Below are 15714 nucleotides of genomic sequence, written 5' to 3'. Positions count from 1 at the left end.
TACCTGTTTTTTTTTTTGTTGTTTTTTAATTATTATTATTATTTTTTTTTTTCATCACAAAAGGCTCAAGGACACACACACACACACGTTCTCACACACACACACACACACACACACACACACACACACACGTTCTCACACACACACACACACACACGTTCTCACACACACACACACACACACACACACACACACACACACACACACACGTTCTCACACACACACACACACACACACGTTCTCACACACACACACACACACACACACACACACACACACGTTCTCACACACACACACGTTCTCTCACACACACACACACACACACACGTTCTCACACACACACACGTTCTCTCACACACACACACACACACACACGTTCTCTCACACACACACACGTTCTCTCACACACACACACACACACACACACGTTCTCTCACACACACACACACACACCTACCTGACTATAGGATGTTTGCTGGCTTTTATCCCACTGTTCTTGTCATCCTCTTGTTGTTATGTATATGTATTGTCTCTTGTCTTTCAATAAAAAATAAAAAAAATAAAAAAATTAATATTAATAAATTTTAAAAATGCGTTAACGCGCGATAAAATAATTGTCGGCATTAATGAATGAATGCGTTAACGCGATAATAACGCGTTAACTTGCCCAGCACTAATATTTATATTTTAAAGTATGGAGTTTTTAAAAAACAAAACATCTGAAACTTGAGACTTCTTTGGATCATTTCAGTTTTAATTGAAGCTCTGAAAAAACAAAACTTGTGATTTATAAAGATCCTAAAATTGTGTTCAGCTCAATGGATTCTGATTATTGTTAAATTACATTACAATCAATTCACTATTTATTTTCCCATAAGTGTTCTGTTAAGTTAATAAACTATTTAAAATACTTATAAAATTAAAGGTATGAATGAATATTTTAAAGTGTAAATATATAAAGAGTTTTCATTTACAAACAATGTAAAAGAGTTTTAATTAGAATGAGTAAAGTGTTCAGGTGAGATTATGTCACAATGTGCTGTTTGCTGCTATAGTGAAATGATCTTTTATTTAGCATCTGTAAGTATTAAAGTGTTGTTAATAAAGAGCAGATCGAGGACCCTGAACTCAGCCGTGTGTGTGTGTGTGTGTGTGTGTGTGTGTGTGTGTGTGTGTGGGGGTGTGTGTGTGTGTGTGTGTGTGTGTGTGTGTGTGGGGGTGGCGTCCTGCAGGTGGTGGCCATCGACGTGGACATGGCCTTCTTTGAGCCCAAGATGAGGGACATCCTGGACCAGAACTGCAGCAGCGACGACGACTGTAACTTCTTCGACTGCTCGTCCAGGTGTCACCCGAGCAAACGCAGGTGCAGCGCCCACCGCCGCAACAGCAACCTGCAGGTGAGACCGAGACCCGGGGGCTCGTTATGACATCACAGACACTCATCATCAGAACGCAGAAACCTGCTGTTTAACAAAGTCTGAATGTTTCATTTCTATGTTTTCATTTAGAAATGAGAACAACTTTTTATGTTTATGAAAAAGTTTAGTTTTAGTTTAAATGAGTTCAGGAGAGCATTTTACTTTAAGCTTATTAATAAACTACATGTTTCAAACATTAATTAAGAAATAATTCAGCATCGCCTCAACAGAAAAACATCATCTTTGTGTTAATAGTTTAACAGAACATATATTTATTATTAAATAAAGATTTGAGTCTATAGGATAAAATCCATATATTTCATTATTGACTCAAAATAGCTTTTTTATATATTAATAAATCATTTCAAACTTAATGAATCAACTGTTACTTCAGTTTAATAATTAATTTGAATTTAAAATGAATGAAGAAAAGTTTATTTCTAAAATATAAAACAGCCTTTTAGATGAATAAAACTACATTTTAAAAGGGATGTCTTGCTCTCCTTCCGTTGCCACTCATCCGATCGCTGCTCCGTCTTATTGAACTCTGTTTATTATCAGTAATATGATCCAGAATGTAAAATAAGACTCAGTCCGTCTGTCTGAACGGGCTGCTTGATAAATGACGGCTCGTCTGCTCACTAACAACGCGAGTGAGTGAAGAACGGAACGATGATCACTGATCAAAGGCTTCATGAACACACATGAAGACGTTTTATTACAGATTATACAAACGATGAAAAACATCAGAAACCTGTCAAGATGTTTCAATGTTCATTTTATTGTTTTACGTTTGTCTTTCTTACTGCAAAGACATTTTGAATGTGTAAAGTTACATATTTGACTTGTTAAAATAGTTCTGATTATTCCGTTTATGTTTTCTTATAATTAAAATAATTTGTTCTCATTTTGTGAAACAACTTCTGGAACTGAAGTGCAGATTAAATACAGAATCAGAATCATAATGCAGCATTCACCAGTTATAATAACAATAATATAATAATATAATAATAATGTTAAATCAAATGTAATACATGTTGCTGTTTAAATTATACTGTACATTATTACATGACATTAGTATACACAGTATTAGGTTTTTCTCTTTAGCTATGAGTTAATTTATTATTATTAAGTTACAATTATGTTGTAACTTAATTACATTGTATTTTGGTTGACTATTTAAATTGATTCTCAATGCAACATAATGACTCATCAGATTAAATATTAATTCAATTCCATCACAATGTATGATGTTACATTGTTGCAGTTTGAATAATAGTAATAATAATAATAATAGTAATAATAATAATAATAGTAATAATAATAATAAGGTACAGTTTGCCTTTATATCAACATAATTTGAAGGCGTCGGCCCGTCAGACTCGGAGAAAACGTCCCGGACGTCACCTTCATCATCATCTTCATCACCTTCATCATCTTCATCACCATGACAACCCCGGGGACAGACTCTCACCGCCCCTCCGGCTCCGCTCTCACGCGTCACATGATACGAGATACGAGAGAGCTGCATTCATCAGAGGAGAATATACGAGAACATGAGACGGAGGGAAAATGTGTTTAACGGACGACGACGACGACGACGATGATGATGATGGATGTGATGCACAAACACCTGATGATGAAGATGGATAGATAGATAGATAGATACTTTATTCATCTGTCATGAAGAGGAGCGAGGAGGAAAACATAATCTGGAGTACGTCGCTCGTTGTTAAAATAAATTTAAATGCAAGAAACTGAGTGAATAAAAAAGTGAAAACAAGGAGGCGATGATGTGAATAGGGACGAATAAGGGAAGGAAGGAGGAAAGGAGGAACAGGAGTTACAATAATGGAAGGAAAAGTGACGACGGCAGCAAAAACTACAGATGAAGAGAAAAGATGAGGAAGATGAAGAGAATGAGTTCAAATGTCAGATTTGTTTCTTGATCTTTTTCTATCTACATACTTTACTGTTAAAATTGTTCTTTTATATATTTATCTTATTATTAAAACTATTGTTCTCATTTTATGAAACTGAAGTGCTGATTAAATAAAGATTTAATTAGTTTCAGAATCATAAGCATTCACCAGTTATAATAATAATAGAATAATAAATCATTTAAATGTTGCTATTAATATTATAATGTACATTATTACATGACATTATTATACACTTATTACCATTAGTAGAAGAAATATTACAATTATATTGTAATATTAACTAACAGTCAAACACAACAAGAGATTATTTAAATAGTAAAAGATGAAAAATATTAAATATGGAATGAAAATGAAGATAAAATGAAATAAAGAGAAGAGAGAAGCCAAGAATACAGCAGAAGAGATTCATTATAGATCAAAGAGGAAACAATCAAAGAGAAGGATGGAGATGAAAGAACAGATTAAAACAAACAAACACTGAGAATAAAACGGTTCAAAAGAAAAAGAGGAAACAACGAGAAACAAAGATGAAGAGATGAGTTGAAAGAAAGAGAAGCGGTGAAACACGGAAGGAAAAGAAACAAACTGAAATAGTTAGAACGAGAATAAAAAGACGAGAACGATAACGCTGAAAGTAGAAACTAGCTTTAAAAACAAGAAGAAAAAGAGAAAACAATGAAGATGAAGAGAACAAAGAGAAATCAAAAAGAAAAGAGAGACGAACAGAAAAAGGCAAAGATGGAAAAAAAGTGTAAAACGACGAGAAAAGAAGAAAGAAGTGACGATCAGAGGGTGATGACACGCTGCCGTCCTATTGGTCCACCTGGAGCTCCACAGGTGTCTCCATGGTGACCCCCCCCCCCCCCCCCCCCCGCCTGTCAATCATCTCCTCAGAGAAAGGAGGCATTGTCTTAGTGTGTGTGTGTGTGTGTGTGTGTGTGTGATGACACACACACACACACACACACGATGTATAAAAAGCATCGCGTTCAGGATCACTCATCTTTTATCTTCCTCCCTCTTCTTTCCTTTCCTGCTCTCTCTACATGTTCCTCTTGTCTCCTCTCCTCTTCTTCATCCTGTCATTTTTCTTCTCTCTTTCCACTTCTTCATCTCCTTTCCTTTCACCCTTTCCTTCATCGTTTTCATTCCTTTTAATCTATTTTCTTAACTTCATTTATTTTGTTTCCTCCTCTGTCTTCATTATGATCTTTCTTTCCTTTTCACGCTCCACGATTCTTCTTATTTCCTTTTTTCTCCTCCTCCTCCTCCTCTTCTTCCTCCTCTTCAGGTGATTTGTGAGAAGATCTTCAGGACCTGGTTTTCTCCCACTCTGCTTGGGGCCAAAGCCGGTCTCCCTCTACAGGTAAGATTGTTGATATTAGAAGTACTTAGTTAAGTTTAGGCAACAGAAGTACTTGGTTAAGTTTAGGCAACAGAAGTATTTGGTTAAGTTTAGGCAACAGAAGTACTTGGTGAAGTTCAGGCAACAGAAGTACTTGGTTAAGTTTAGGCAACAGAAGTACTTGGTGAAGTTCAGGCAACAGAAGTACTTGGTTAAGTTTAGGCAACAGAAGTACTTGGTGAAGTTCAGGCAACAGAAGTACTTGGTTAAGTTTAGGCAACAGAAGTACTTGGTGAAGTTCAGGCAACAGAAGTACTTGGTTAAGTTTAGGCAACAGAAGTATTTGGTTAAGTTTAGGCAACAGAAGTACTTGGTTAAGTTTAGGCAACAGAAGTACTTGGTTAAGTTTAGGCAACAGAAGTACTTGGTGAAGTTCAGGCAACAGAAGTACTTGGTTAAGTTTAGGCAACAGAAGTACTTGGTGAAGTTCAGGCAACAGAAGTACTTGGTTAAGTTTAGGCAACAGAAGTACTTGGTGAAGTTCAGGCAACAGAAGTACTTGGTTAAGTTTAGGCAACAGAAGTACTTGGTTAAGTTTAGGCAACAGAAGTATTTGGTTAAGTTTAGGCAACAGAAGTACTTGGTGAAGTTCAGGCAACAGAAGTACTTGGTTAAGTTTAGGCAACAGAAGTACTTGGTGAAGTTCAGGCAACAGAAGTACTTGGTTAAGTTTAGGCAACAGAAGTACTTGGTTAAGTTCAGGCAACAGAAGTACTTGGTTAAGTTTAGGCAACAGAAGTACTTGGTGAAGTTCAGGCAACAGAAGTACTTGGTTAAGTTTAGGCAACAGAAGTACTTGGTGAAGTTCAGGCAACAGAAGTACTTGGTTAAGTTTAGGCAACAGAAGTATTTGGTTAAGTTTAGGCAACAGAAGTACTTGGTTAAGTTTAGGCAACAGAAGTACTTGGTGAAGTTCAGGCAACAGAAGTACTTGGTTAAGTTTAGGCAACAGAAGTACTTGGTGAAGTTCAGGCAACAGAAGTACTTGGTTAAGTTTAGGCAACAGAAGTACTTGGTTAAGTTTAGGCAACAGAAGTACTTGGTTAAGTTTAGGCAACAGAAGTACTTGGTGAAGTTCAGGCAACAGAAGTACTTGGTTAAGTTTAGGCAACAGAAGTACTTGGTTAAGTTCAGGCAACAGAAGTACTTGGTTAAGTTTAGGCAACAGAAGTACTTGGTTAAGTTTAGGCAACAGAAGTACTTGGTTAAGTTTAGGCAACATAAGTACTTGGTGAAGTTCAGGTGTTAGGGTTAGATGTTTTCAGGGGAGACCCAGACCGCTGGACTTTCCAGTCGCACCAAAAATGAACTGGATCCGGTTAACAATCAAAAAGTATTTAATAAACAAGAGAAGCTAGAACAGTTGCAAACTGAATTACTCTATCGATATCAATATGTCCCCAGGGCAGAGTTCTCACAAGGCCCACTAAATAGCCCAGCCCAGCTGGTAAACTACCCAGAGTGGTAACGGCGCGAACTCTGGCAAAAACCCTCTGGAACTAAGCCTATATTTAAAAGTCTCTGTCCGAAAGTTTAAATGTCCAGTATCAGCCTCTGTGATTGGCCGAAATTCAATAGCCCCTCCTGGCTTGGGGCAGTTATCATCTCAGTGTTTGGTTGAAGTCGTCCGGACTCCTCCTCAGGTCCTGGTGGTCAGTTGTCCATCCCTCTGTTCTCTGCTGCACCTCTGTAATGTCTCACTCAAAATGATCTCTTTCTGACCCTCAAAACTATTCATACAGTGTTTTAATACCTTTAGTGACTATACTTCTATGGTTTAATACATTCAATGAGTAAAATACTGTAACATAATATCCTCTACAAGTAAGAATATTGTAAACATAATACATTCCATAAGTAAATATTTTGTGACTTTTTAATCTATTTTGACATTATTATTATTGTTGTGACACTTCTACTCACCACTAGGGGTGTTATTTAATCCTACTTATAATATTTCTAATACTGAAATCCTTAACACAGGCAACAGAAGTACTTGGTTAAGTTTAGGCAACAGAAGTACTTGGTGAAGTTCAGGCAACAGAAGTACTTGGTTAAGTTTAGGCAACAGAAGTATTTGGTTAAGTTCAGGCAACAGAAGTACTTGGTTAAGTTCAGGCAACAGAAGTACTTGGTTAAGTTTAGGCAACAGAAGTACTTGGTTAAGTTTAGGCAACAGAAGTACTTGGTGAAGTTCAGGCAACAGAAGTACTTGGTTAAGTTCAGGCAACAGAAGTACTTGGTGAAGTTCAGGCAACAGAAGTACTTGGTTAAGTTTAGGCAACAGAAGTATTTGGTGAAGTTCAGGCAACAGAAGTACTTGGTTAAGTTTAGGCAACAGAAGTACTTGGTGAAGTTCAGGCAACAGAAGTACTTGGTTAAGTTTAGGCAACAGAAGTACTTGGTTAAGTTCAGGCAACAGAAGTACTTGGTGAAGTTCAGGCAACAGAAGTACTTGGTTAAGTTTAGGCAACAGAAGTACTTGGTGAAGTTCAGGCAACAGAAGTACTTGGTTAAGTTTAGGCAACAGAAGTACTTGGTGAAGTTTAGGCAACAGAAGTACTTGGTGAAGTTCAGGCAACAGAAGTACTTGGTTAAGTTTAGGCAACAGAAGTACTTGGTTAAGTTTAGGCAACAGAAGTACTTGGTTAAGTTTAGGCAACAGAAGTACTTGGTTAAGTTCAGGCAACAGAAGTACTTGGTGAAGTTCAGGCAACAGAAGTACTTGGTTAAGTTTAGGCAACAGAAGTACTTGGTTAAGTTTAGGCAACAGAAGTACTTGGTTAAGTTTAGGCAACAGAAGTACTTAGTTAAGTTTAGGCAACAGAAGTACTTGGTTAAGTTTAGGCAACAGAAGTATTTGGTTAAGTTTAGGCAACAGAAGTACTTGGTGAAGTTCAGGCAACAGAAGTACTTGGTTAAGTTTAGGCAACAGAAGTACTTGGTGAAGTTCAGGCAACAGAAGTACTTGGTTAAGTTTAGGCAACAGAAGTACTTGGTGAAGTTCAGGCAACAGAAGTACTTGGTTAAGTTTAGGCAACAGAAGTACTTGGTGAAGTTCAGGCAACAGAAGTACTTGGTTAAGTTTAGGCAACAGAAGTATTTGGTTAAGTTTAGGCAACAGAAGTACTTGGTTAAGTTTAGGCAACAGAAGTACTTGGTGAAGTTCAGGCAACAGAAGTACTTGGTTAAGTTTAGGCAACAGAAGTACTTGGTGAAGTTCAGGCAACAGAAGTACTTGGTTAAGTTTAGGCAACAGAAGTACTTGGTGAAGTTCAGGCAACAGAAGTACTTGGTTAAGTTTAGGCAACAGAAGTACTTGGTTAAGTTTAGGCAACAGAAGTATTTGGTTAAGTTTAGGCAACAGAAGTACTTGGTGAAGTTCAGGCAACAGAAGTACTTGGTTAAGTTTAGGCAACAGAAGTACTTGGTGAAGTTCAGGCAACAGAAGTACTTGGTTAAGTTTAGGCAACAGAAGTACTTGGTTAAGTTCAGGCAACAGAAGTACTTGGTTAAGTTTAGGCAACAGAAGTACTTGGTGAAGTTCAGGCAACAGAAGTACTTGGTTAAGTTTAGGCAACAGAAGTACTTGGTGAAGTTCAGGCAACAGAAGTACTTGGTTAAGTTTAGGCAACAGAAGTATTTGGTTAAGTTTAGGCAACAGAAGTACTTGGTTAAGTTTAGGCAACAGAAGTACTTGGTGAAGTTCAGGCAACAGAAGTACTTGGTTAAGTTTAGGCAACAGAAGTACTTGGTGAAGTTCAGGCAACAGAAGTACTTGGTTAAGTTTAGGCAACAGAAGTACTTGGTTAAGTTTAGGCAACAGAAGTACTTGGTTAAGTTTAGGCAACAGAAGTACTTGGTGAAGTTCAGGCAACAGAAGTACTTGGTTAAGTTTAGGCAACAGAAGTACTTGGTTAAGTTCAGGCAACAGAAGTACTTGGTTAAGTTTAGGCAACAGAAGTACTTGGTTAAGTTTAGGCAACAGAAGTACTTGGTTAAGTTTAGGCAACATAAGTACTTGGTGAAGTTCAGGTGTTAGGGTTAGATGTTTTCAGGGGAGACCCAGACCGCTGGACTTTCCAGTCGCACCAAAAATGAACTGGATCCGGTTAACAATCAAAAAGTATTTAATAAACAAGAGAAGCTAGAACAGTTGCAAACTGAATTACTCTATCGATATCAATATGTCCCCAGGGCAGAGTTCTCACAAGGCCCACTAAATAGCCCAGCCCAGCTGGTAAACTACCCAGAGTGGTAACGGCGCGAACTCTGGCAAAAACCCTCTGGAACTAAGCCTATATTTAAAAGTCTCTGTCCGAAAGTTTAAATGTCCAGTATCAGCCTCTGTGATTGGCCGAAATTCAATAGCCCCTCCTGGCTTGGGGCAGTTATCATCTCAGTGTTTGGTTGAAGTCGTCCGGACTCCTCCTCAGGTCCTGGTGGTCAGTTGTCCATCCCTCTGTTCTCTGCTGCACCTCTGTAATGTCTCACTCAAAATGATCTCTTTCTGACCCTCAAAACTATTCATACAGTGTTTTAATACCTTTAGTGACTATACTTCTATGGTTTAATACATTCAATGAGTAAAATACTGTAACATAATATCCTCTACAAGTAAGAATATTGTAAACATAATACATTCCATAAGTAAATATTTTGTGACTTTTTAATCTATTTTGACATTATTATTATTGTTGTGACACTTCTACTCACCACTAGGGGTGTTATTTAATCCTACTTATAATATTTCTAATACTGAAATCCTTAACACAGGCAACAGAAGTACTTGGTTAAGTTTAGGCAACAGAAGTACTTGGTGAAGTTCAGGCAACAGAAGTACTTGGTTAAGTTTAGGCAACAGAAGTATTTGGTTAAGTTCAGGCAACAGAAGTACTTGGTTAAGTTCAGGCAACAGAAGTACTTGGTTAAGTTTAGGCAACAGAAGTACTTGGTTAAGTTTAGGCAACAGAAGTACTTGGTGAAGTTCAGGCAACAGAAGTACTTGGTTAAGTTCAGGCAACAGAAGTACTTGGTGAAGTTCAGGCAACAGAAGTACTTGGTTAAGTTTAGGCAACAGAAGTATTTGGTGAAGTTCAGGCAACAGAAGTACTTGGTTAAGTTTAGGCAACAGAAGTACTTGGTGAAGTTCAGGCAACAGAAGTACTTGGTTAAGTTTAGGCAACAGAAGTACTTGGTTAAGTTCAGGCAACATAAGTACTTGGTGAAGTTCAGGCAACAGAAGTACTTGGTTAAGTTTAGGCAACAGAAGTACTTGGTGAAGTTCAGGCAACAGAAGTACTTGGTTAAGTTCAGGCAACAGAAGTACTTGGTTAAGTTTAGGCAACAGAAGTACTTGGTGAAGTTCAGGCAACAGAAGTACTTGGTTAAGTTTAGGCAACAGAAGTACTTGGTTAAGTTTAGGCAACAGAAGTACTTGGTTAAGTTTAGGCAACAGAAGTACTTGGTTAAGTTCAGGCAACAGAAGTACTTGGTTAAGTTTAGGCAACAGAAGTACTTGGTTAAGTTTAGGCAACAGAAGTACTTGGTTAAGTTTAGGCAACAGAAGTACTTGGTTAAGTTCAGGCAACAGAAGTACTTGGTTAAGTTTAGGCAACAGAAGTACTTGGTGAAGTTCAGGCAACAGAAGTACTTGGTTAAGTTTAGGCAACAGAAGTACTTGGTTAAGTTTAGGCAACAGAAGTACTTGGTTAAGTTTAGGCAACAGAAGTACTTGGTTAAGTTCAGGCAACAGAAGTACTTGGTTAAGTTTAGGCAACAGAAGTACTTGGTGAAGTTCAGGCAACAGAAGTACTTGGTTAAGTTTAGGCAACAGAAGTACTTGGTTAAGTTTAGGCAACAGAAGTACTTGGTGAAGTTCAGGCAACAGAAGTACTTGGTTAAGTTTAGGCAACAGAAGTACTTGGTTAAGTTTAGGCAACAGAAGTACTTGGTTAAGTTTAGGCAACAGAAGTACTTGGTTAAGTTCAGGCAACAGAAGTACTTGGTTAAGTTTAGGCAACAGAAGTACTTGGTTAAGTTTAGGCAACAGAAGTACTTGGTTAAGTTTAGGCAACAGAAGTACTTGGTTAAGTTCAGGCAACAGAAGTACTTGGTTAAGTTTAGGCAACAGAAGTACTTGGTGAAGTTCAGGCAACAGAAGTACTTGGTTAAGTTTAGGCAACAGAAGTACTTGGTGAAGTTCAGGCAACAGAAGTACTTGGTTAAGTTTAGGCAACAGAAGTACTTGGTTAAGTTTAGGCAACAGAAGTACTTGGTTAAGTTTAGGCAACAGAAGTACTTGGTGAAGTTCAGGCAACAGAAGTACTTGGTTAAGTTTAGGCAACAGAAGTACTTGGTGAAGTTCAGGCAACAGAAGTACTTGGTTAAGTTTAGGCAACAGAAGTACTTGGTTAAGTTTAGGCAACAGAAGTACTTGGTTAAGTTTAGGCAACAGAAGTACTTGGTTAAGTTTAGGCAACAGAAGTACTTGGTTAAGTTCAGGCAACAGAAGTACTTGGTTAAGTTCAGGCAACAGAAGTACTTGGTGAAGTTCAGGCAACAGAAGTACTTGGTTAAGTTTAGGCAACAGAAGTACTTGGTTAAGTTCAGGCAACAGAAGTACTTGGTTAAGTTTAGGCAACAGAAGTACTTGGTGAAGTTCAGGCAACAGAAGTACTTGGTTAAGTTCAGGCAACAGAAGTACTTGGTTAAGTTTAGGCAACAGAAGTACTTGGTTAAGTTTAGGCAACAGAAGTACTTGGTGAAGTTCAGGCAACAGAAGTACTTGGTTAAGTTTAGGCAACAGAAGTACTTGGTGAAGTTCAGGCAACAGAAGTACTTGGTGAAGTTCAGGCAACAGAAGTACTTGGTTAAGTTTAGGCAACAGAAGTACTTGGTGAAGTTCAGGCAACAGAAGTACTTGGTTAAGTTTAGGCAACAGAAGTACTTGGTTAAGTTTAGGCAACAGAAGTACTTGGTGAAGTTCAGGCAACAGAAGTACTTGGTTAAGTTTAGGCAACAGAAGTACTTGGTGAAGTTCAGGCAACAGAAGTACTTGGTTAAGTTTAGGCAACAGAAGTACTTGGTGAAGTTCAGGCAACAGAAGTACTTGGTTAAGTTTAGGCAACAGAAGTACTTGGTTAAGTTCAGGCAACAGAAGTACTTGGTGAAGTTTAGGCAACAGAAGTACTTGGTTAAGTTTAGGCAACAGAAGTACTTGGTTAAGTTCAGGCAACAGAAGTACTTGGTTAAGTTTAGGCAACAGAAGTACTTGGTGAAGTTCAGGCAACAGAAGTACTTGGTTAAGTTTAGGCAACAGAAGTACTTGGTTAAGTTTAGGCAACAGAAGTATTTGGTGAAGTTCAGGCAACAGAAGTACTTGGTTAAGTTTAGGCAACAGAAGTACTTGGTTAAGTTTAGGCAACAGAAGTACTTGATTAAGTTTAGGCAACAGAAGTACTTGATTAAGTTTAGGCAACAGAAGTACTTGATTAAGTTTAGGCAACAGAAGTACTTTGTTGTGTTGAGGAAAAGATTGTGGTTCAGGTTTAATAAGTCAGCCGACGTAACAAAACTACGGTAAAGTAAGTCAACATTGACTTGGTGTCATCTGGGACTTGAACTCCAGCCTCCTGGGTGAAAGTTGCGGTGTTTATTTGACCCGTCCATCGTCCTCCCTAAGCAGACTTAACAGCCTGGTGTGTTTCATGAAGACACCAAACGGTATGAGACTGCTGCCCAATCAACAACGGGGTGAAATATGAGAGTAAATTGAGGCGTCGGTGGTTCTCTCTCTTGTTCCGACCAACAGGTGGAGCTGCAGCGAGCGGTGCAGGAGTGTTCAGAAACAGACGGAGGTGAGGAGGAGGATGGAGGTGAAGGTGGAGGAGAGGCGCGTCAACGTATGCAGAGCGTCCACCAGCGCCTCCTCAGCATCCTGACACGTCTCCTGCAGGAGGGCGGGGCCTCAGGCGAGGGAGGAGGGGCCTGGGAGGAGAAAGGTCACGCCCACACCGCACTGAACTTCTGAGGAGGTGAAGAGGAGACCGTCAGGAGACTCGTGGGCAGGTCTTCATCCTGGACTCCACTGACCCTCCTGGAGAAAACCTGGACGTTTGAAACACCAGAATCCAGATCCAACAGGACTGAGATGGACCAATGTGGATCCGTTTCTGAGTCATATTCAGGATTATTTTGATCACACATGAACTAAAATATGTCCAATACGGCTTCTGTAGTTCCAGAGAAGGAAAAGAAAGGACTTGACCTGACCCCATCCAACACCTTTAGGATGAACTGGATCACAGACCGAGAGCCAGACCGGATCACCAGCATCGGACAGACACAAACATCCAGACCAGGACTAGAGAGGAACTTGTTCTGGATCCCCTCAGAGTTTCTCTTCTTTAACTCATCCAGTTAGTCTCAGTGAGATTTTAAAAAGAAGAAGAGAGGCTGCAGTTATAAAAACATCTGTGTACATAAATGTAATAATGTAGTACATGTACTAATCATTAATAATACCACTTAACAAGTACATGAATGACTAATGGCTGTCTTTCTTTAGGCTTTCAGGATTGGGTGCAGTTTGTTTTTTTGAAAGCAGACAACTAACTAATCCCAAACAGCTGCATAGAACTTTCCATTTGAATGTCTAACGCTGACGTGACTACATATAAACACATAAAAATAAATAAAAAAATACATATAAACACATCTAAAATACATATAAACACATAAAAATAAATAAAAAATACATATAAACACATATAAAATACATATAAACACATTTAAAACATATATAAATACATATAAACACATTTAAAACATATATAAATACATATAAATCTTCTTCACGGAGTGAAGCCGTAACGAGCGTAACTCCTGCAGGTAGAGAATAAAACTTCACTTATTTTGTTTAAGTTAAATTAAAGTAAAGTTTTATTATTTCATACAATCTGGCAAGAAATCTAAATTAAGCTCACAGAGCTGTCAGTATTTACTGATCATACTTACGTACTTTCACTGGAGGACTTTTCCTCAAACAGAGTATTTTTACCGTCCACTATTCGTCTCACTTATCTGAATACCTGGTCCAGCACAGTTTACTGGCTCCCTGAGAGAGAAGAGCTTGGACTCGTTATTCTGTGAGGAATTTAAATCATGTGATTTATTCTGGCTGTAAAGGTCCTCGTGGTATAAACACACAGTCTCTGAACTCAGCTGCTGCTCGTTTATGTTTAGTTTTTCCTCGTTAGCGAGTGGAGAATGATCTGTTCTCGTTGTGGTTCATGAGTCTCCTGACAGCTGGACGTTAAAGCTACTTCACTACACGGCACAGCCAGGAACAGAGAAAGGATTGTTTCTGCTTCATAAACACGTTTGAGGGTGTGAATATAAAGAGATCAACTTAACTCTGGACTGGACGACCCCGAGTAGAAGGAGGCAACAGCAGGACCTCAGCTCTGTGGGTTTTCCATCGACAGCAGATCTCCTGCAGATCAGGTTTCAGAGTTTCTGCAGAAATGCAGGAGAAACGTGAGATGAGGAAGAGGAAGAGGAAGCAGCAGGAGACTGACACAACATGTCAGGGAGAGCCTAAAGCTAACCCTGGGCGGAGGAGTCTAAATATAAACTGAAGCTTCTATTAACAAAACAAAGAGAAATGTAATCTCCTCTCAGTTGACCCACAGGCTGGGCCTCAGGCCTGCAGAGGAAACATTAAACACACGCTTGTGTATTTCTGTTAACAGGAGAATATCAAATGTCTCTCTTTAACATTAAGTTATCTCTGACATTAAGTGTGTTTCACACAATGGAAACACAGGAAATGGTGATTTAATGGCATTAAACAGCTGTTTACATGTAGAATACGTACCGATTTCTGCAAATCAGGTCGGAATTTGTGCTCAATTTGGACGTAAACTGAGAAAATGAAGCAAACTTTTCCTGACTTCTACTTCAAATATCTGCTGCTACACAAGTACTCTGTTAGGTTTAAGACACACGAGTACTCTGTTAGGTTTAAGACACACGAGTACTCTGTTAGGTTTAAGAGACACGAGTACTCTGTTAGGTTTAAGACACACGAGTACTCTGTTAGGTTTAAGAGACACGAGTACTCTGTTAGGTTTAAGAGACACGAGTACTCTGTTAGGTTTAAGAGACACGAGTACTCTGTTAGGTTTAAGACACACGAGTACTCTGTTAGGTTTAAGACACACGAGTACTCTGTTAGGTTTAAGACACACGAGTACTCTGTTCGGTTTAAGACACACGAGTACTCTGTTCGGTTAAAGACACACGAGTACTCTGTTCGGTTTAAGACACACGAGTACTCTGTTCGGTTTAAGACACACGAGTACTCTGTTCGGTTTAAGAGACACGAGTACTCTGTTCGGTTTAAGAGACACGAGTACTCTGTTCGGTTTAAGAGACACGAGTACTCTGTTCGGTTTAAGACACACGAGTACTCTGTTCGGTTTAAGACACACGAGTACTCTGTTCGGTTTAAGACACACGAGTACTCTGTTCGGTTTAAGACACACGAGTACTCTGTTCGGTTTAAGAGACACGAGTACTCTGTTCGGTTTAAGAGACACGAGTACTCTGTTCGGTTTAAGACACACGAGTACTCTGTTCGGTTTAAGAGACACGAGTACTCTGTTAGGTTTAAGACACACGAGTACTCTGTTCGGTTTAAGACACACGAGTACTCTGTTCGGTTTAAGAGACACGAGTACTCTGTTAGGTTTAAGAGACACGAGTACTCTGTTAGGTTTAAGAGACACGAGTACTCTGTTAGGTTTAAGAGACACGAGTACTCTGTTAGGTTTAAGAGACACGAGTACTCTGTTAGGTTTAAGAGACACGAGTACTCTGTTAGGTTTAAGAGACACGAGTACTCTGTTAGGTTTAAGAGACACGAGTACTCTGTTCGGTTTAA

The 15714-nt window shown here is 38.8% G+C and overlaps 1 protein-coding gene across 1 annotated transcript in view; it reads left to right on the top strand.

Moving 5' to 3' along the window:
- The window catches only part of dipk1c (divergent protein kinase domain 1C), a 34879-nt gene extending 21534 nt beyond the window's left edge, over positions 1-13345 (top strand). Inside the window, exons 6-8 of the mRNA XM_076080954.1 lie at positions 1233-1397; positions 4653-4727; positions 12580-13345. Of these exons, the coding sequence (XP_075937069.1) occupies positions 1233-1397; positions 4653-4727; positions 12580-12798 (459 nt within the window). The 3' untranslated portion in view covers positions 12799-13345. The remainder of the gene's footprint in view (positions 1-1232; positions 1398-4652; positions 4728-12579) is intronic.
- The last annotated feature ends 2369 nt before the right edge of the window (positions 13346-15714 follow it).

Source organism: Anarhichas minor, unplaced genomic scaffold (assembly GCF_050575085.1).
Source record: "Anarhichas minor isolate MPS153535 unplaced genomic scaffold, ASM5057508v1 ptg000076l, whole genome shotgun sequence".
Classification (NCBI taxonomy): domain Eukaryota; kingdom Metazoa; phylum Chordata; class Actinopteri; order Perciformes; family Anarhichadidae; genus Anarhichas; species Anarhichas minor.
This window is presented reverse-complemented; position numbering and strand designations above follow the sequence as displayed.